This window comes from Pipra filicauda, unplaced genomic scaffold (genome assembly GCF_003945595.2).
Source record: "Pipra filicauda isolate LSUMZ 115617 unplaced genomic scaffold, ASM394559v2 scaffold537_size357629_pilon, whole genome shotgun sequence".
Lineage (NCBI taxonomy): Eukaryota > Metazoa > Chordata > Aves > Passeriformes > Pipridae > Pipra > Pipra filicauda.
The window spans coordinates 167,037-187,908 of NW_024104684.1; the positions used below are offsets into that span (position 1 = coordinate 167,037).

The window sequence follows — 20,872 nt, forward strand, 5'->3', positions numbered from 1 at the left end:
GGCAACAGCCCTGGCCCTCACCTCCACTTGGGAGCCCGCAGCCTCTCCTCTGAAGTCCTGCTCAGATTCCACTTGTCCCTTTCCTAAATGCATTAAGAGACACAGATCACACTGCACATCTGGGTCTGGGAAGGTGGTCTGTGCCTTGGGATGTGCTGACAGCGTGGAAATGTGAGATCTGTCCCCTTGGGGTGGGAATTTGGCATCTGCTGGGATGGAAGGAACTGCAGGGCCTGTGCCAAGCAGGAATCCTGCTCCACCAAGGAGTCTGTGCTGGAGGAGGCGTGCCTGCAGCAGTAAAGGGATGTTTGCTGAGGGTGATCCCAAAACCTGACAGGTGCTGAGGAGCATTGATGAGGATGCGTCCAGTTCCATAACTCTCCAGGAAAGATGTTCGTGTGCAATGCTGTTATGTGTGGTCTCTGAGGGGAAGCTGATAACTCCCCTCAGGATGTGGGGTTACCTGAGCATGTGTGTGATTGATTTCTCAATGGTCTTGTGCTGCATTGGCATAAAACATGGGTCTAAAGTGCCCAGAGACAGACAGTCAGTGCTACGCAGGAACAAAGGAGGGAAGGGAAAATCCCCGAGTGGAGGTGCCTGAGTCCAGGAAGATCTGCTAGCTGCATTTCCAGAGGTAGCAAACCTCCCAGGTTGGATGTGGGAACTGAGGAGATCACTGGCTGTGGCCGGGGAGGCTGGCACTGGGCTGTCAGGGCTCGTGCCTTGGCACTGGCAGCTGAAGAGGTCTATTGGGGCAGAGGGAACCAGGACTGTCATGGAGCCCTGCACTTTCCTATCTGCAGAGGCTCTGGGTGTAACGTGGGTGAAATAGTGCCCTCCCACAACCCTGCAGTGCCCCCCCACCCTGCTGAGCAGGTTGTGAAACAGGGCAAAAGGGAAGCAGAACCTCCCCTGGCCAGTGTCACTGCAGACTCCTCCATGTTTCCAGCCTCAGGCACAACCTGTAGGTCCTGCCGGGGGTCTGTGCGATGGGGGAGGTGTAAGGCTGGTGCAGGAGAGTGCAGACCCCGTGCCATGCTTGGGGAGCTGTGGGGGTGATCTGAAGAGTGCCCTGTGCCACTCAGCTGCTCCCTGGGCTGTGCTGCAGGTGCTGGAAGAGAAGCCATCGGGACTTCTGGTCGCCTCCCTGCAGGCCAAGGACCCCGACGAGGGGGAGAATGGGACCATCATCTACTCACTGATAGGTACGAGCTCCAGAAATGGCGAATTGATGCTGCTCTGCCTTGCAGCCATCACCCAGGCAGATGGGTGCCCACTGCCCAGGACCCCCACACTGTGCTGCCCTTCCTTCCCGCCCTGCCCTGCCCTCCCTTCTCCATGACAGCATTTCAATTCTCTCTGCAGGAGCCTGGGCAGAGCGTTTCACCCTGCACATGGCTACTGGAGAGCTGCGGACGGCCACGGCTCTGCGCCGGGCTGACCGTGCCGAGTACATCTTCACCGTGACAGCCAGCGACCGCGGCGCGGTGCCTCGCAGCACGTCGGCCATCGTCCGCGTCCAGGTACCCAGGACCCAGCTCCTCCTGTCCCTGCACTCCAGCTCCTCCTGTCCCTGCATCCCAGCTCGTCTCATCCCTGCACCCCAGTTCCTCCTGTCCCTGTACCATCTACCCCTCACTCGCCTCTTGAAGAACACCTTCCAGCCTTTCCAGACCTGTCAGCCTTTCTCCCTACCTCCTCACCCTCCACCACCTTCATCTCCGGGGACCTCTGCCCTTGCTCAGCTGTTGATCCAGCCCTAAAATCCGTGTGGAGAACCTGCAATGGGAAGAGATGAGTCCATCTGCCCCTGCACATGTTCTCATTTCCAAAGCAGCCAACCACAGTTCTGCCTTCTGATCAAGCCTCGGACAGCCAATTCTGTCCTACATACCTTGGTGCAGGGAAGAATTCAGAGGTTCCCTGCACAGAGACATCCATCATCCATCTTCCCACCATCTACTGAAATGGGTGTTCTGACCCCCAGGGTGTTTGTTCTCACCCTCAGGACGTCCCTCACATCTGTGTCACTTCGGCACTCCCTGCCTCGTGCTGCCCGGACAGCCACGTTCTTTCTCTTCTGTTAGTAATGAACTTCCTTTAACAGCAGAGACCCTGGTTCCCCCCATCAAGGCACTCCCACAAAACACTGTTTCGCATCTTCCTGTCACTGTCCTTGCAGGTGTCAGGACCATTTGACTCTCCATGCTGTGCCATCCCCACCAGCCCTGCCCATCACTCCCCTTTCTGTCACACAGCTGTCCCCACTCTGTGCCTTTCCCCTGTTAGTTTGGGAGCTCTGTGTGTGCTCCCATACCAGAGCCCAGCTCCAGCGCAGGCGAGTGCGATACACCACGGTCTCTCGAGGAGCAGAGCCTGGTGTTAGCCTGGCACATCCGCCTTCAGCCACCCACGATATGTTTGATACCATTTCCTTTTTACACCATGTCTGTGACTGTTCTTGTCAGCAAAGCTGTTCTGGAGCCTCCAGAGCACTGAGGCCAGGCTGGCCATCCCCAGTGTGCTGGTTTGCACCCCTGTAACACAGGGTTTGCTTGACAGTCACTGGGTTTGATCCCCTCTGGGCTGACAGGTTTGATGTTATTCCCATTTTCCCCAGCTCCTTGACAGGAGTGTGCTGAGTTCTTCAGTGGGTTTTCCATTCAGATCACACTGTGGTGGCCTTTCCAGCATTCTCTCTCCTATCCACAGGTGCACCTCATCCCCAAATTAACTCCAGTATCTCTAATAAAATTGGAGATAGTATTTATTTATCTTGGGATCATATTGGGTTCTCTCTCTTCCTGTACATCCCATTGGGATGAGCATGACCTCTCTTCTTGCCCAGTCTTGCTTATGTTTGCAGAATTGTTTCTGCTGCTGTCTGTTGCCTTTGCGGTATCTGACACAGTCACAGGCCCAAGGAGTGGCTGAGGGAAGGCACCTCTGGAGGTCACCTTGTCCAGCCCCCTGCTTATGCAGGGTCATCCATGTGGCTTTTGGCTGTGTCCAAGGCTGAAGACTGTACCACCTCTCTGGTGCCAGGGCTTGGGCACCTCCACAGTGAAAAGTGTACCCCAAGGACCAGAAGGACCCTCCTGTGTTCCAGCATGTGCCCTGGCACACAGCCCCCTGCGTGTGCCTCTCACTGCTGCCTCTCCTCGCAGGTGCTGCCATCCTCCCGTGTGCTGCCACGGCCTGATGCCACCATGCTGACCCTGCACCCTCTCGAGGGGGTCAAGCCGGGGTCTGTGATTGGCTCGGTGGCCCCCCCGGATGCCCCTGCACGAGGACAGCTGACCTACACGGTGGTAGGAGGTGGTGGGGACGGCACCTTTGTGGTCGACAGTGTGACAGGGGAGATTTATGCTGCCCGGGAGCTGGACTATGAAGCTGGGGCACGGCATGTGCTCCAGGTGAGTGCCGAGGACACGCAGCATGGCTATCCCTCCAGCCGGCTGGTGCTGGTCCAGATCCATGTGCAGGACTGCAACGACCAGGCGCCCACCTTCCCCGAAGACCCTATCACCATCGTGGTGCCGGAGAATACCCAGGCTGGCTCCTCCATCTTCACCTTCCAGGCACTGGATGGGGATGGGGTAGGCCCCAACAGCCAGGTGCGCTACGCCCTGCTGCACCTGGAGCCCGCTGGGGCCCCCTTCCAGCTCGACAGCCGCTCGGGGCAGCTGACCCTGCGCCAGGGCCTCGACCGGGAGGCTGCTGCCTCCTTCCTGCTGGTGGTGGAGGCCACGGACCAGGCCCGCAACATCAGCCAGCGCCGCTCAGCCGCCGTCACCGCCCGCGTGTTTGTGACTGATGAGAATGACAACACGCCCGTCTTCCTCTCCCCGGCCACTGTCAGCATCATGGAGGACCAGCCCACGGGCTTTGTGGCGCTGCACGTGGTGGCCCAGGACAGCGACCTGGGAGAGAATGGACGTGTGAGCTACTCCTTGCGAGCAGGCAATGGTGACGGCCGCTTCCACCTCAATCCCAGCACTGGTGAGGGCTAGGAGTGTGCAGGGGTGGCAGCGTGGACACTGGGAACATGGAGGCTGAGGAGGGTGTAGAAGTACATGGGGATGTTGCATGGTGCGTGGGAGGAGAGCATGGTCTGGGAAGCCTGGAGGAGGGAGATTAGGGGTGCAGGGAGCCCCAAGCCCAGTATTTGGTTGGCACAGTGTTGCTGGTCTCTGAGACCTGGCTGTCCCAGCAGACCCCAGTGCCTGCAGCCTCATAGTAGACCTGTCCCGAGAGCTCTCAGCCCCAGTGCTACTGGTCCCAGCTTGCCCCAGTGCCGCTGGTCCCAGCTCGCCCCTCTGCTGTGCCCGCAGGTGCACTTTCCATCGTGCGAGCCCTGAATCGGGAGGAAGTGGCACAGCACAACCTGACGGTGGTGGCCATGGACCATGGCTTCCCACGCCGCTCCGCCACACAGCTGCTGACCGTGCTGGTGCTGGACGTCAACGATGAGGCTCCTGCCTTTGAGAAACCTGAGTACGAAGCCCACATCATGGAGAACCTGCCAGCAGGCAGTCCGGTGCTGCAGGTGCTGGCCACGGACCGGGATCTGGGTGAGGACACACACAGGGGTGAGCTGCCCAGTTCGATCAGGGTCCATCGGGAGATGCACACCCTGCTTGCTTCTGCTGGTCTGGAGAGCCTGGCTGACCAGAGAGAAGGATCAGCACCTGGCCTGGAGGTGGGAGATGGGCTGGATCCTGGTAGAAGCTGAGAATGGAACAGGGATTATGGTTTCCTCTGCTCCCCCCGGCCAGTGGCCTTTGTTCTCTAAGGGCTCCTTGGGCCATGTGCACCTCCATCAGCTGGGCTGGGACCCCCATACACCTCTCTGCCCCCAGGGAGCAAGCCCACCCTCTTGCTCAGCCTGTGAGCCCGAGTGGGAGCTGAGAGCAGACAGATGTAGGGCTGGGAGCTGAATGAGTCACTGGGGCTGCTTCTGGGCCACTGTCAGACTTCCTTCCTCCCCGCAGGTGCCAATGGGCAGGTGTCCTATGGGGGTCTCTCTGGGGGGCCGTTCTCCATCCACCCACAGACAGGGCTCATTGTGACCACGCGTCCCCTAGACCGGGAGGAGCAGGAGCAGCATGTGCTGACGGGTAGGTGATGAGGGGCAGCAGGCAGGGGGTCAGGGGAGTAGATAGGGGCTCCCTGCTGCTGGGGTGGGGAGCATTGCAGGGAAGGCAGGCCATGGGGAGGGAAGGGGGTCTATGGGGCACAGCAGGGCTGTGGGGTGGTTTGGAGGTGCAGGAATGCTGGTGCTCCCATGCCTGGGTATTGGCATATGGGCGCCGAGGCCGTAGCTCCCCGTCGGCGGGGCGCTCTCTGTGTCCTGTAGTGTACGCGCGGGACGCCGGCCTGCCCCCCAGCCTCACCAAGGCCACCGTGCGGATCACAGTGGGCGATGAGAATGACCATGCACCACAGCTGGAGAGCGAGTCCTGCTCTGTGGAGGTCCCCGAGAACCAGAGCCGCGTAGCACTCTACACCCTGCGGGCCACCGACCCCGACGGCGGAGAGAACGGGCGCTTGGAATACAGAGTGGCAGGTGAGGTGCAGTGGGAGTGCAGGGCTGGGTAAGGGTGGTTCTTCTGTGCTCCCCTGGCTCTGGGGACATCAACAGCGGCAGGTCCTGTTCCCACCTCAGTTCTCTCCTGCTCCAAACTGCATGGCACTGCTGCCACCTCTCAGCCCTCGAATTTCTCTGCCCCCAGTAAAGAGCACCCCAAGGTCTGGACAGGCTCCACTCCTCATTCCCCAGGCTCATGTCTGGTTTCCCAGGCTTAGACCAGTTCCACACCTCTCCTGACTGCTCTGACCTGTGAATTCACAGGTTGCAAAGTAAGCTCTCTGCTGTATCCTGCCACATGTTATCTGGGGAGCCTCCATGGCAGCAGCACTGGCCTATGTGTGGTTGGAGTCAGTTCTGCAAATGGACCTGACCCAAGGAAGTTTGGTCCCACTGGGGCTTACTCTCCCCACCCTCCCAGGCCACATGGTGGTGGGCTTCCTGCTGTCCAGGGCCTTCCTCATTCCAGTTATTGTCATGGTGCCTTGTTATTCCCCCTCTTCTCTTCCAGATGGAGACCCTGGGCAGGATTTCAGCCTAGACCCCATCTCTGGTGTCCTCTCCACTGCACGTGCCCTCGACCGGGAGCAAGTTGCTTCCTACGGCCTCACTGTGGTGGTGCAGGACCACGGCTCCCCCCCACGCAGTGCCACCATGTCGGTGACTGTGCAGGTTTTGGACCTCAATGACAACGCACCCAGTTTTGCTCAGGCCACCTATGCAGTGGAGGTGCCAGAGGACTTGCCAGTCGGTGCCCTGGTGCTGCAGCTGGTGGCCGAGGACCCCGACGAGGGCACCAATGGGCAGGTCTCCTACTACCTGGGCAATGAGTCACTGGGCATGTTCCAGGTGGAGCCACAGAGCGGGCGCATCCAGAGCACCCAGGTGCTGGACCGGGAGCGCCAGCCCAGCTACAGCTTCCTGGCCAAGGCGGTGGACTCAGCACCATGGGAGCCCAAGAGCACGGCCGTGCGTGTCACCGTCACAGTGCGAGACGTCAATGACCATGCCCCGGCCTTCCTGCACAGCCCGCTCACCGTCAACCTGTCCCGCCACACGCCGCTCAAACAGGTGGTGGCCACGATGAGGGCCGAGGACAGGGACGCAGGTGCCAATGCCTCCATCCTGTACCGACTCACCACCCCCAGCTCTGCCTTCGCCATCAACTCCTACACGGGGGACATCCAGCTGCTGCAGCCTCTGGGCTCACTCAGCCAGCGCCAGCGGACACTCTTTGTCCTGGCCACGGACCTGGGGCAGCCGGCGCTCTCCTCCACTGGGGTGGTCGTGATCCATGTGCAGGAGGAGCCATACCGGGGGCTGCGCTTTCCCCGTGGCACCAGCGATGTGGTCCTGGCCGAGAATGCCGCCCCAGGTACCTGCTGGCAGTGAGAGCAAGCACTGGGATGGAATGGGACAGGGCGGGAGGGGAGGTGGGAGCAGTGCTGTGGGGAACTCAGACCAGGGAGCACTGCAGGGTCTGAGGAAGCCCCATTATGCTTTGGGCAGACCCAAGGGACTGCATGGTCTGACTGGTGCCCAGGCTGGTCAGGGTGGTGTCCCTGTGGGCTGGCCTCAGGGTTTTCAGATCACTGTAGGCAGCCACAGACACCCAGGTGCTCCTGGAAGGTCTCCAGGGTCACAGACCACAGAGGGGCCATGGAAAGGTGCCACAACTCCAGGCTCCCAGCCCAACATTACCATTAGTATTTGTGTTCCCTGTCAGCAGTGTCCTTGGGCAGAGCGGTGCTCCTGTGGTACAGCACATGCTGCTACATGCCACCCTGACCCTCTGCCACCTGTCCTGAGTCTCTGCTGTCCCTTCACACCTTTTCTCTCTCCCAGGCACTGTAGTGGCGAGTGTCCAAGCTGTGCACACGGGGGGCTCCTCGGGGCGCATCACCTACAGCATTGTCAGCGGCAATGAGAGGAACACCTTCCTTATCCAGCCTAGCTCAGGTACAGCTCCAGGAACACCTTCCTTATCCAGCCTAGCTCAGGTACAGCTCCAGGAACACCTGGGGAGCTCTGCCTGTGCCTGCTTGGCTGCTCAGAGGCCCCCAGGGCACAGGAACACTGCCCACAACTCTGTATCCGTCAGTTGAGAGGTGTTGGGACTGGGATGTGGACACCGCCCTGTCACTGTCCAGTGGCTGTTAGCACTGCTCCCAGTGCTATTGTGGTCCTCCCATAACTGGACCTTTCCTCAAAATCTCAGAGGGCAGCGTTAGATGGGATATAGGTAAGAAATTCTTCCCTGTGAGGGTGGGGAGGCCCTGGCACAGGTTGCCCAGAGAAGCTGTGGATGCACCATCCCTGGAAGTGTTCAAGGTTAGGTTGGACAGGGCTTGGAGCAACCTGTTCTAGTGGAAGGTGCCCCTGCCCATGGCAGGAGGGTGGACTAGATGACCTTTAAAGGTCCCTTCCAACTGAAGCCAGTCTGGGATTCTGTGACAGGAAAAAGATGGTCCTCGGAGCCCAGACATCCAGCAGGAACTTCTTGTTAAAGCTCCTGTGCCCGTGGGGTGGTTAGGTCTGGGACAAGACCCAAGAGATCTCACTGACACTGTGCCTGTGCCCTCTTCAGCCCATGGCCACTGTGCAGGTGTTTGTGAGCCACCCGTGGCAGAGCACAATGTGCATCCTTCGGCACCATGACCAAGTACTGGCCACTGTCAGTCACCCATGGGCACAGCAGGCAATGCTCAGCCATGCAGAAGAGCCCATCTGACATCAGGGTGCCTGTAGCAGTCCACCGTCACCACGCGTCCCGTCAGCCACTGTACGGCCCCCCCGGCACCTTGGTGTCACCGCGAGCCCGCCCCCAGCGCAGCACTGCAGGGAGGCCGGGTCAGCCCCCTGCATCCTAAGAGGGGGCCTCGGCCCCCACACAGCTGTGGCCCCACCAAGTCCTGAGCGGCCTGAGTTGCAGGTTTCCTGCTGCAAATGCAGGAGTGGGTCTGTGTGAGGCTAAAGTTTGGAAGTGAGCATCACATGGCTGTGGAGCCGTGTGAGCAGGACTCTGCTGCACTTCTTGTGACACTGGACTGCATGGCACACTGCTGTGGGGGCACAGAACCACTCCCCATCATCCCTATTCCTTTGCATCCCCTTGTCGTGCCCCTGCTCGAGCCACGTGTGCCCATGGTTCCCAGAACACCCTGGGCACATCCTGGCTCCGCACGGTCACTGTGGCAGTGCCACTTCATTCCACTGAGGAAACACTGCCCTCAGCAAAGCATCCAGAATACAAGATTTTTCCCTTAAAACATGTCTGTCTGTGAGTCTTGTACGCCTGTCTGTGATGCTGCCCTGCCTTCTCCCAGGGCTAGGGGCCAGTGCTGTAGGCAGACACGAGGGGTTGGAGGAGTGAGGAGACCAGAAGGGCTGGCATGGATCTGACCCCTGCCCTGTGCCAGCTGCCCAGCAGGATTACAGAGGCAGGGGGTGCAAGGGAGACAACAGAGCAGCTAGCTCCTAGCCCACAGGTGGTGGGAGGTGAGGACGTGGCTGTTCCCCAAACCAGGCCCCTGTGTGGGCAGTTGCCACCCATGTCCACTCCTGGACATGTGGCCTGGTTCACTGTGTGCCCTGGAACCCTTGTCACCATGTCCCCATGCAAAGCTGGTGGCAGAGCTCTCACACAGGCCAGGTTTGTCCAAAGCCACACAGCTGTTCCAGATGCTGCCACTGCATCCCTGCCACTGGAGTGGTTCAGCTGCTTGTTTCATGTGGATGCTGGAACAGGCTGCAGAGAGGCTCCGCAGGACTCCTGGGGCAGGAATTCAGCCATAGCTCAGTTCCCCTCTGTTCCATGTGAACACATGCCTGTAGGAATGCTGCCAACTGGTTTAGTACATCCTGCTGGTTGCCCTCCTCCTTCCTAGGTAGGATAGCAACACCTTGTTGCTGCAGCAGCCAAGGTGCCCATGGCTCAGGGTGGGTGGCAGTGGGTGTCTGTCCTTAGAGCCTTTTGCAAGGCTCTTACTGGACTCAAAGCTGCAGTGAGGTGACTGGCTCAGAGCTGGATGAGCTTGTGTCATGATAGGAACAGCTCTTTCTGCTTCACACCTCTGGGAGGGTCTGCAGGTGGGGGGACTGGCACATGCTGTAATGTCAGCAGGAGGTGCTTGTCCCCAGCAAGATGTGGAATTTATCACCCGAGGCAGCTCTCAGGGACAATGAGAAGCTGCCAGTGTGGGGAGGGCTGGGAAGGGCTCGATGTATCTGTCCTGTCCATCTGAGAATGGATGGATGGGCAGAGGGAGGGATGGATGAATGGAGGAATGAATCGAGGGAGGGATGGATGAGAGGTGGACATGCTAGTGCATCACCCCCCCCTTCACTTCCCCATCCCACTGTTCCCCCTCCCAGGTGCCATCTCGGTGCAGGACTCCAGCAGTCTGGACTTCGAGGCCAGCCCTCGGCTGCGCCTGGTGATCCAGGCAGAGACCGTGGCTTCCTTTGGCTTTATGGCCATAAACCTCAACCTCCAGGACGTGAACGACAACCTGCCCCGCTTCCAGCTGCAGAACTACGTGGCGTTCATCTGGGAGTCACAGAGCTATGACTCACCTGTCATCCAGGTAGGGCTGGGGCACAAACAGGGATGCCTCAGCCCTGGCCTGGGTGGGGTGAGGGGGTGGGGGCTACACGGGCCTGGGCCTGGCACCTGTACACAGGTCCTGCCTCAGGGGCTCCACAGCTGAATCTTATGTGGCTTTGCAGGTGCTGGCAGATGACCTGGACCAGGGAGCAAATGGGCAGGTGACTTACGCCATCAACCAGTCCCTGCCAATGCCAGGCTTGTACCACATCGACCCTCAGACCGGCACCATCACCACCACTGCCATCCTGGACAGGGAGATCTGGTCCCAGACCCGGTGAGTGCAGCCCGGCTGGGGGGGTGCAAGGACAGAGCAGAGCTGTGCAGCACAGTCCCAAGGCATGGGGGACACTGTCCATGGTGCCCCCAAAGCTGTCCCAGCCTGGCTGTGAAATGGCTCTGCAAGCAGCAGGAGCTGAGGGTCAGTGTGAGTGTGGGAGTGAAGGACACAGGAGGCAGATGGCCAAGATGAGCCCAAGCATGGCCCAGCTGGGTCTCTGCAGAGCTGAGGAGATTGTGAGGGGGCCCTGGGCTCATCCATCTCCCTTCCTGCCTGCTTAATCCACACCACATCTGCTCAATCCCTTCCCACCTCGGAGCACAGCACCCTTGTGTCCTGCCGCATGGCTCCAGGCCGCTGCACTACACTGAGCCCCCCCAGATGTCCCCTGCATCCAGCCAGGCCCTCTGGGCCCCTCTCCATGTGTGCATGCTCTGAACATGTTCAGCCACTCTGCCTGCACATATATGAAATGCTGGCAAACGCCCCACTGAGAGCCTGAGTCTTTACCTGCCCTTTCCCACACACCTGGCTCAGGTGTGGCCCCCCAGGCCATTTTCTCCCCCCAACTTGTGCTTCGGTGGATGTGGGTCCCTCTCTCCTGTCTCCCAGTGTGGAAGGCCTGGGGCATTCCTTCCATCCACACACCTCTCACCATTCCAGAGAGGTTCCAAGTGTTCCCCAGCAGCCAGAGAGCCCCAGACACCTGCCTGCACCCCGCAAGGTGCTCTGTCTGTACCCACACACTTTCCAGACTCCAACACGTGCCTTAGGAGTGCATACACCTGCTGCCCTGCCCCAGCGTGCCCCCCATGTACCCACACCCACTGCCCCACATGTTCTCTTTATGTATTTGCTCCTACACGTGCTCTCCAGATCACCGAATCACAGAATCAATTAGGTTGGAAAAGACCTCTGAGATCATTGAGTCCAACCTATGACCAGTCACCATGTTGTCAACTAGACCATGACACTGTCATGTCCAGTCTGTCCTTAGACACCTCCAGGGAATGCTCCTCACAGATCCATCGCCCCAGACACTCAGCTGCTGTGCATGGTTTCCCCACCACATGCACATGCTCCAGCCCTGTGCACACCTGCAGTGCATATCCCAGGTGCTGTGCACACTTATGGTCCATGTCCCAGGTGCTATGCATGTGTGCAGGGCATGTCCCAGGTGGTGTTCACGTGTGAGGTGCTCCCTCACACATGTGGGCACATGTCTGACCCTTGTGCCTGCCCACAGTTTGGTGGTGACGGCGATGGATCGAGGGACGCCACCACTCGTGGGCTCAGCCACGTTGACCGTGGTGGTGATGGACGTCAATGACAACAGCCCCACCATCCCGGTCCCCTGGGAAATCCGTGTCCCTGAGAGTGAGTGTTGCAGCACTGAGGGCTGGAGCTGGGGTGTAATGGGCACTATGGGGTGGGGAGGAGCCCCCAGGCAGGCTAGGCTGAGTCACACCGACCCTCTGGCTGAGCCCCCCAAGCTCTCTGGCACAACCCCTGTGGTGCAGTTGTGTCCCGAGGAAGCCATCTGAATTCCCAACTCAGCCCAGGCCCCTACCCCGCTGCCACAGCTCTGGCTGCAGGCACTGGCCCTGCCTGCTCACAGTCCTCAGCCAGTGTACTCTGTGTCCATGCCAACCTCCACCTGTCCTGCCAGGCTCCCAAGACCTTCTCCTTTCCCCTAGCATCTCCCTCTCCCATGGTATCTGCCCCCCTCTCTGGTGCTCAGGCTCTAGAATGAACTGGTTTCCCACCAGGTGAGCCACGTGTGCTCCACGGGGATGGGGCTGCTTGCTTACACCTCTGCTCCCCACAGACACGCTGCTGGGCACCCAGATAGCCCAGCTGACTGGGAACGACGTGGACTCGGGCCCTGCGCTCTCCTACACGCTGCTGCTGGAGGGGGATGCAGCGGGCACCTTCGGGGTGCTGCGCTATGGGGGCCGCATCGCCCTGACGGGGCCGCTGGACCACGAGCAGCGCAGCCACTACACCCTCACCCTGCGCGCCTCCGACACACGCCACGAGACCGAGGCGAACCTCACCGTCCTCGTGGAGGACGTGAACGACAACGTGCCCACCTTCACCCAGAGTTTCTATCAGGTACTGCGCACCAGGTGTGCCAGGCAGTGCGGGCCATCCCGCACGAGCCCTCTGTGGCTTCTGCCTGGTCGCCTGCACAGAGGATGGGTCTGAGCCCCTCCTGGCCCCGCTTCCTGCCTCCCAACCACATCCTGACACCCCTCATGCTGTGGTGTAGAAGGGGCTGAAACCACACAGGTGACCCTGGGACCAGCCCCTGCAAGAAGGTCCAACTGGAATGGGCTGGCACAGAGGGGAGGCCAGAGTGGGTGGGAGATGGGCCACAGCCTGGACAAATGTTTGTGGTGAGACCTGGGATCCCACGGACAGGTCCCTGATGAAGGCTGTCTCAGGCAGTGTGTGCTGCAGCTCTGGAGCCCAGGCAAGGGGCTGGAGAGCCTCAGGGATGCTTGAAGGAGCACAGGCCTCTGGGTTATGGCTGTCCTGGCCAGTGAAGTGCTGGGCCACCTTGGCTATGGCTCCCTGGCCAACCCCAGACCCACTCCCAGCCCTGCTGGGGGCTCTGGGCAGGGGGTACCAGACACTGACTGAGGTTTCCTCCTCTTCAGGTGCTGCTGCCAGAGCACACACCTGCTGGCAGCGTTATTCTCACCGTGAGCGCAACTGACTCCGACTCGGGGAGCAACGGGGATGTCACCTTCCGCCTGGCTGTGCCCAGCCCTGATGTCGCCATTGACCCCAGCAATGGTGGGTGGGGTTGGTGCTCTGTGGGCTCCTCTCATGGGTCACTCTGGGGATGTCTGTGGAGGGGGGCACCCCCATGCTGGCCCTGCTCCGCCCCTCACCAGGTCACTTTCTGGGGTGTCTGGTGAGGCAGACTCAGCTGGATGGCCATCAAACGCTCCTGCTGCAGTGTCCCAACAAGTGTCCCAACACCTGCTCCTCCAGCCAATACCCCAACATCAGTCCTGACTCCTGCTGACCCTGTGCTGACCCTGGCTTTGTGCCCCACAGGGACTCTCTTCACCACCCGGCAGATGGAGTTCAATGCCAGCCAGCCCACCCTGGATCTGGTGGTGGAGGCCCATGACCATGGCTCTCCCAGCCTCTCATCCTGGGCCACAGTGCAGCTCCAGGTGCTGGATGTGAATGACCACAGCCCCCGCTTCCAGGAGCCACATTACAACACCAGCGTCCCCGAGGACCTGCGCCCGGGCACCACTGTGCTGACGCTGGAGGCGGGTGATGCCGACCTCTCCCGGGAGAACGCTGGCTTCGACTATACCATCGTCAGCGGGAATGGTGGCAACGCCTTCCAGGTGGAGAGCCGGGTGGCCTGGGCCGAGGGGCAGCTCCGTACACAAGGAGCCCTGGTGCTTGTGGAGCCCCTGGACTTCGAGACCATCCCGGTGTACAACCTGACCGTGGCGGCCTCAGACCGGGGCCTGCCACAGCGCAGCGCCACTGTGCCCGTGCTCATCGCCGTGCGGGACGTCAATGACAACCCACCCGTGTTTGCCCGGGCCGAGTACCGCGCGGCCGTCAGCGAGGCCGCGCCGCCCGGCACCGAGCTGCTGCGTGTGGCGGCCCACGATGCTGACTCGGGGCCGCGGGGCCACGTACACTACACCATCAGCTCAGGCAACCAGCACGGGCTGTTCCAGCTGCATGAGACCACAGGGGCCCTGAGCCTGGTGCGGCCGCTGGACCGGGAGGCCCAGACCATGCACACACTGGTGGTGCGGGCCACGGACACACCGGGTGGGCACTTCGCACTGGTCCCCGTGGCCATCGAGGTGAAGGACATCAATGACAACAAGCCATACTTCCCGGTAGAGGTGCTGAGCGCCAGCATCCGGGAGAACCTGCCACCCGGCACGCTGGTCACCACGCTGCGCGCTGTCGACGCCGACACCGGCGCCTTCGGGGAGCTGCGGTACACAGTGCTGGAGCAGGCGGTGGGGGACCCTGCCACGGGGGATGGCCGGGACGCCTTTGCCGTCAACAGGAGCTCTGGGGAGCTGCGCTCCCGCCTCACCTTTGACTATGAGCGAGCCAAAGCCTTCCAGCTCCTGGTTCGAGCCACTGATGCTGGCAATGCCTCGGCCACGGTGACCGTGCGGGTGCTGGTGACGGGGGAAGATGAGTATGATCCCATTTTCCTGAGCCCCTCTTTCAACTTTGAGGTGCCTGAGGGCGCGCGCAAAGGGCAGAGCATTGGGCGTGTGCTGGCCACGGATGAGGATGAGGGGGCTGACGGCGTTGTCCTGTATGCCCTGGCAAAGCCCTCGCCATACTTTGCCATCAACCAGACCACGGGCACCATCTACCTGCGCGTGGACAGCCAGCCCCAGGCCGGGGCAGGGCGCGCCAAGAGGGAGCCACGGGAGATGAGCCTGGAGGTGCAGGCACGCAGCCCCCTGCCTGCCTCCCGTGTGGCCTCCACACAAGTCACCATCGATGTCACGCACACCTCCTTTGGCCTGGCACCTGACCTCAACCTGCTGCTGGTGGCTGTGGCCGCCTCGCTGGGTGTTGTGGTGGTGCTGGCCGCCGTGGCTATTGTGCTGGCACTGGTGCGCTCCCGGCAGCGCCAGGGCCGCAAGAAGGCGGAGGGGGACGGAGTTCTGGCTCGCACGCAGAGCGGGTCCCTGCAGAAACTGGGCCGTGAGGAGCCAGCGCTGCCCGGGGCTGAGCATATCTACCACCAGGCACTGCCGGGGTACGGGGCCGAGCCGGCAGGGTCCTATACACGGGGTGGCTCGCTGGACCCCTCACACTCCAGTGGCCGCGGCTCTGCTGAAGCCGCTGAGGATGACGAGATCCGGATGATCAACGAGTACCCGCGTGTGGCCAGCATCACGGCCTCTATGCAGGAGCACATCGCTGCCCGCGGCCCTGACTCTGGCATCCAGCAGGATGCCGACCAGCTCTCCGACATCTCCTGTGAGCCAGCTGCGCTGGAGAGCGCCCAGTGGTTCAAGAGCAAGAAGGGCTCTGGGCTGCTGCTGCCGGGGCCACCCTTACAGCTGTATCGCGAGGATGGGGGGGGCAGCGCCTTCCTGGGTGTCCGCTGTGGCCTCAGTGTCTCCTCACAGCCCCAGGACTACGCCTTCCCGGAGGATGGCAAGCCCTCCGTGGACGGCTCGCTCACCGCCATCGTGGCCAGTGATGAGGAGCTCCGTGGCAGCTACAACTGGGATTACTTGCTGAACTGGTGCCCCCAGTTCCAGCCGCTGGCCAGTGTCTTCACAGAGATCGCCCGCCTCAAGGATGAGAGCTCCCTGCGCAAGCCCTTCCAGGCCAAGCCCAAGGCAGAGCCCAAGCCCCGCATCGACCCCCCACCCCTCATCACCTCGGTGGCCCACCCAGGCGCCAAGTCCGTGCCCCCCAAGCCGCCACCGGGCAGGACCTTCCCACACCTGTCCTCCCTGCGCCGCTCGCCCATCAGCCACGAGGGCTCCATCTCGTCCTCGGCCATGTCGCCCAGCTTCTCTCCGTCACTGTCCCCGCTGGCCGCCCGCTCCCCCGTGGTCTCGCCCTTTGGCATCTCGCAGGGGCCGTCGGCCTCCACCATCAGTGCTGAGCACTCGCTGGAGCCCCCCGAGGAGGCCGAGCTCAGGATTTAGAGCTGGGCCCCTGGACTCCTCCGCCCCAGCCCGGAGCCGTGGGGCTGGAGCGGGGCCCAGCCCAGGGCTGCTCACACGGGTGCTCCTCCTGCTCGCAGCACTATACCTGGCCTGGGCCCCAGGGGCTGTGGGTGCCCGTGTCCTTTGGGGCTGTGGCCCCTGTCCCTGTGGTCTGGCAGACCCCACACTGGCTGGTGCCCTATGGACTGCTGACCCCAGTGCTGGCACCCTGGGGCGATGGTCCATGTGCTGCTCACAGTGTCTTGGATCGGCGCCGGGCAGGATGGTGCGTCACGGTACTCAGTGCTCTGGGAGTGGCTGGGAGCAGAGGGCTGCTGGGCCAGGGACTGCAGACCCAGACCCTGCCCTCCCCAGCCCCAGGGCCATGCAGCAGCCCGGATGCAGGATGACCCTGCCCTATCCCTGCTGCCCCTTCCCTAGTTGCTCCCAGAGCAGGGGGATGGTGTCCTAGCACTGGTGGTGATGTCCGAGGGCAGAGGGATGATGCCCCACAGCTGGGGATGATCTCCCAGGGTAGGGGGACGATGCACCACAGCTGGGGGCAATGCCCCAGGGCAGGGATGCTGCCTGCCCATTTGTCTGTGCTGTCTGCAGGGACAGGGGTCTGAACCTGCCCCCTGACCGGGAGGGGACACCCACCCAACATCTGGATATGGCAGATGGAGAAGGCAGTGCCAGTGTCCTGCTGTCTGTCCATGGCTGGGTGGGGACAGGGGAGCCTTTGAGGTCTCTCCAGCCCTTCCACCACCCACAGTGCAGGTGACGCTTCCAGGGGATCTCCTGCCCAGAGCTGCAGGGAGCTGTTCCTGGGGTTCCAGGGAGGGAGGCGGGTGCCCTGCTCAGTGTGGGAGCCCTATTCCCCAGGCCAGGTGCCTCTCTGGGCAGGGATCCCAGGCAGGAAGAGTGTCCAAGCATGGGCAGTGCAATGGGGCTGGCAGAGCTGTGTGAGAGGTGGTGGGGACAGCCCAGCCCCAGGAGCAGCAGTGATGGCTGCTGTGACCCCCATCCACCTGAGGCCCAGTGGGCAGCCTGCAGCTGCAGGGATGCAGGTGAGAGGGGGTACCCCAAAAAGCCACATGGCCTGAAGCTGGTGTGGTGGCAGCCAGCGCGTTCTCTTACAGCCACAGTGGGGACACTGGGCAGCTGGATTCCCCTGGGGCTCTGTTGCGTGACTGCTCTCTGGGACAGTCTGGGTCACGGGCACCACCTCCACTGGCCCCAGCCCCCTGTGCAGGACTGCTCTGCACCCCTGTCATGCATGTTGTGAGCACGGGACAGAGCCCTCTATGATGGGGCCGGTCCCCATCCCCTCCCAGCACCTCGCACAGCCGGCCATGGAGCCGATGTCACACTCACACCAGGCTCAGCCCTCACTGGAGCTTACTCCGAGCCCACAGCTGCTCACAGGGAACAGCCACGAGTCGGGAGCCCTGGCAGTGCAGCCGGGGGTTCTGCCACTGCGGCCTCGCTGCCCCCCGAGGTTGTGACCCCCACACAGCTGTGGGTGCAGAGCGAGGGCCGAATCAGGGCACGGAGAGCCCTGTGGCAGCCCTCAATTCACAGCCAGTCTGGGCATGAGCATGTTTGGGGGTCAGGGAGGACACCCCGCATCTGAGCAGGGTCTGGGGGAAGCTTCCTCCCATCACACTTTCCCCAGACCCAACACCTGCATGCAGTGGCTGCAGCCCCAGCCCCAAAGATGTTGCCTGTTCCCCTTATTTCCCATGAAGAACCATCTGTGGCTGCAGCCCCATCTGTCATCATCAGCCCCCCATCCCCCTTGTGCTGTGGGGGTCCCTACACCGTGGAGGTCCCCCAGTGTTGCACCCCAGTCCCAATGTACAGTGGGTCGCAGTGACAAGGGACAGGGATCTGTAGCAGTGACGGGGGCACTAATGGGGCACAGGGTCATGTCCACCCTGCCTGGGATCCACAGGGACCTGAGGGGCTCTGGGAGGGGGGGACACTTCTGCTTTGGTGCAGGGACAGCCCACAGAGGCTCTTGGGGTGGGCACCCCCATCTTTGGTGGCCACATCTCTTTGTCCTGCTCCCAAGCACTGTGGGAACAACTTGTGCTCCCTGGGCCCTGTGAGAGCACTCTGGGGGTGTCCTGTGCTTCTCAGCCCCTGCAGGGGCACTCTGGGGATGCCCTGTGCCCCCCAGCCCTGCTCTGCCCAGGCTGCCCACACAGCCCAGCTCCCACTGCACATCTGGGACAGGGACACAGACAGGTCACCCTGCACACCACACGGAAGGGTCAGACACACGCACCCCACTTTGGGCTGGGGTCACCGAGCCCCCAGTTATTTATTTTTACACATTGTACTACGATTCCTGTTTTTACTCGTTTGTACCTTTTGTATCGTGTCTCGCGGAGCTGCATGTACCGGCGCTGCCCGCGGCCGCGCAGGGGCCGTCCGGCGCAGCCTGGACCCAAGTGCCAACTTCTCAAAAAATGCCTTAATAAACCACACACGTGTTTGTATGGACATGGCCCCATCCGTGCTACTCGTGCCGAGCTGGCACTGCGTCCTTGCGGGACCGGCAGGGGAGGACAGACCTGTGCCACAGAGGGGTCACCACATGGCTCAGCTGCTGGCAACATGCCAGGGGCCACGGGCCTGGCCAGGCTCCAGCACCCATGTCCATGGCTGTATCCTGCAAAGTCTCTTCCCCATCAGGCCGGCAAGGCTGCGGCCCGGGGTTGTCCAGCAGCGAGGCTGATTGTGTGTCCCTGTGGGCACACACAAACACAGCTGTGCGAGACGTGACTCCACGTGTGCACACAGCTGGTCCCACATGCCATGGGCACGCCCAGCCCATCCCGCTGCCTTTGCTCAGGTGAGGGCTGTGGGCAGGGCTGTACGGGGACCCAGAGCTGCAGCAGCTGGGCTCAGACACGCCATCTGCCCAAATGGGTGCACCACGTTCCCAGGATTCCCACTGCAGACACCTGGACATATGAGCCCCTGAGGCCACGGCCCCATCACAGACACCAGCACACACAGACACAGACTGGGGATCCTGGTGATCCCACCAGTCTGCCCTGTAGCTTCAGCTCTGCTCACCCCTGTTGGGTGACAGACACACATGAGGGGTTCTCCACTGATCTCCAGACCCTATGATCTGGCTCCACATCTCAGCCTCCAACAGTCCCCCCGACCCTGGAAAACAGTCCTACAGTCTGAGAACTGGAAGCGGCCATGCAGCTGTCGGGCGTGGGACGTGGCCATACCCACACACTGACCATCAAATACCTACATGTGACCAGTTGCTTCCATCCTGCCTTCCCTGCTTTCCCATTTTTTTTTGCTCCCCAAACCACCCTGCTCCCTCTTTGTCCTCAGCTCTCAGTTCCCAACATGCCATAGCAAGTCCTGCACAGCCCCAACCTGCTCTGCAGGGCTCACCCCCCAGAGCGTGTCCCAACCCCCCCGACAGTGCCCGGGGGGGCAGCTCCTGTCCCCCCTGCTCTGACAGGGCCAGGAGAGCAGCTGCCGTCCCCATACTCTGACGGGACCCCTCGCAATGTGAAGGTGAGTGTGAGCCGGGGAGAGCCCCGCTCCCCAACAGTGTTCCTGGGGCTCTTCTGCTCCTTTATCCCCCATCCCGACCCCTTCCAGCTCCCTGCGGGGGCACACCGAGGCCGGGACCAGCAGGATGTTCTCGGTGCCATTGTCCTCGCCCGGCGTTCCTGGCCTCGGGAAAACCCTGCTGCCCAGAGCAGGGACACACCTGGCCCCGTCTGCGGGAACAGCACACGAGCGTGCCCGGGTACGCGGGGCTCCAGCCAAGGCTCCGCGGGACACCGAGGCTCCCTGGCCCCTCCGGGCTCCAGACCGGCAGCAGATGCTCGTTAGAGTGATTAGCTCTGTCTGGGCGCCCTAATCCCGGCCGGCCAGACGGGTACGGGACATGATCTCTTGCAAATCCCATCCCACTTAGAGTCCACCTCCAAGCTGGGACCAGCTGGACACGGAGGGGTGCAGCCCCGGCCTCCGGCCAGCGCCAGGGCGGCCGGTCCCTCCCTGCGGCTGGGACGGGGCCGGGGCGGCGGTAGCGGGAACGCGGACAGCCCTGCCGCGGAGCAGCCGGGGCCAGGCCGGTGATTTTCCCATTGCCCGTCTCTTCCTGGCCTGGATTCGGCTCTGCAGAAACAGGAACACAGCTGGGACCGGCTGGGAGCGGCGGAACGCGATGTGTGACCCGGCTGCCGCCCCGCGGCCCCCGCAGCCCCCGGCCGAGCAGGAACACGAGCAGTGCTCCCCCGGCCCCCCAGCCCCGACGGACGGAGCCCCGGGAGCACCGGCGCCCCCGTGCCCGCGGGGTGCAGGGCAGCGGGGGGCCCGCGGGTCGTGCCCGGCCACTGCCGCTGCCCAGCCCGGGCTCCGCCCGCACAGGAGCCCTGCGCCCCCACCAGCCCTGAACCCCGACATGGACTCCGAGCCGCATTCCCCGTCCCGCCGTGGGAACGGCTTCGCCACACCCCGGGAGGCGCCCGGGAGAGGGACGGGAACAGGGGCCGGTGCCGCGGCCGGGCCTCCTCTCCAGGCCGCCGGCGAGGAGGGGGGGCTCTCCGTCGGGACCGTGCCCGGGGCGCGCTGGCGAGCGGCCGGGAGGGTGGGCTGGTGCCGGGCCCGGAGCTTTGGGCCTGGAGCCTGGGTCCTAGACCCGGATCCCGGTCCCG

General features: G+C 62.2%; 1 protein-coding gene across 2 annotated transcripts in view; it reads left to right on the top strand.

The window, feature by feature from the left end:
* The window catches only part of DCHS1 (dachsous cadherin-related 1), a 45,573-nt gene extending 26,899 nt beyond the window's left edge, over window positions 1-18,674 (top strand). For both annotated transcript variants that reach the window (XM_039387161.1, XM_039387162.1), the window contains 14 exons: window positions 1,112-1,208; window positions 1,369-1,526; window positions 3,171-4,005; window positions 4,338-4,577; window positions 4,998-5,123; window positions 5,363-5,572; window positions 6,105-6,968; window positions 7,439-7,552; window positions 9,968-10,179; window positions 10,322-10,476; window positions 11,726-11,856; window positions 12,308-12,594; window positions 13,143-13,281; window positions 13,549-18,674. In XM_039387161.1, the coding sequence (XP_039243095.1) occupies window positions 1,112-1,208; window positions 1,369-1,526; window positions 3,171-4,005; window positions 4,338-4,577; window positions 4,998-5,123; window positions 5,363-5,572; window positions 6,105-6,968; window positions 7,439-7,552; window positions 9,968-10,179; window positions 10,322-10,476; window positions 11,726-11,856; window positions 12,308-12,594; window positions 13,143-13,281; window positions 13,549-16,163 (6,183 nt within the window). In that variant the 3' untranslated portion in view covers window positions 16,164-18,674. The remainder of the gene's footprint in view (window positions 1-1,111; window positions 1,209-1,368; window positions 1,527-3,170; window positions 4,006-4,337; window positions 4,578-4,997; window positions 5,124-5,362; window positions 5,573-6,104; window positions 6,969-7,438; window positions 7,553-9,967; window positions 10,180-10,321; window positions 10,477-11,725; window positions 11,857-12,307; window positions 12,595-13,142; window positions 13,282-13,548) is intronic.
* Window positions 18,675-20,872: the final 2,198 nt, after the last annotated feature.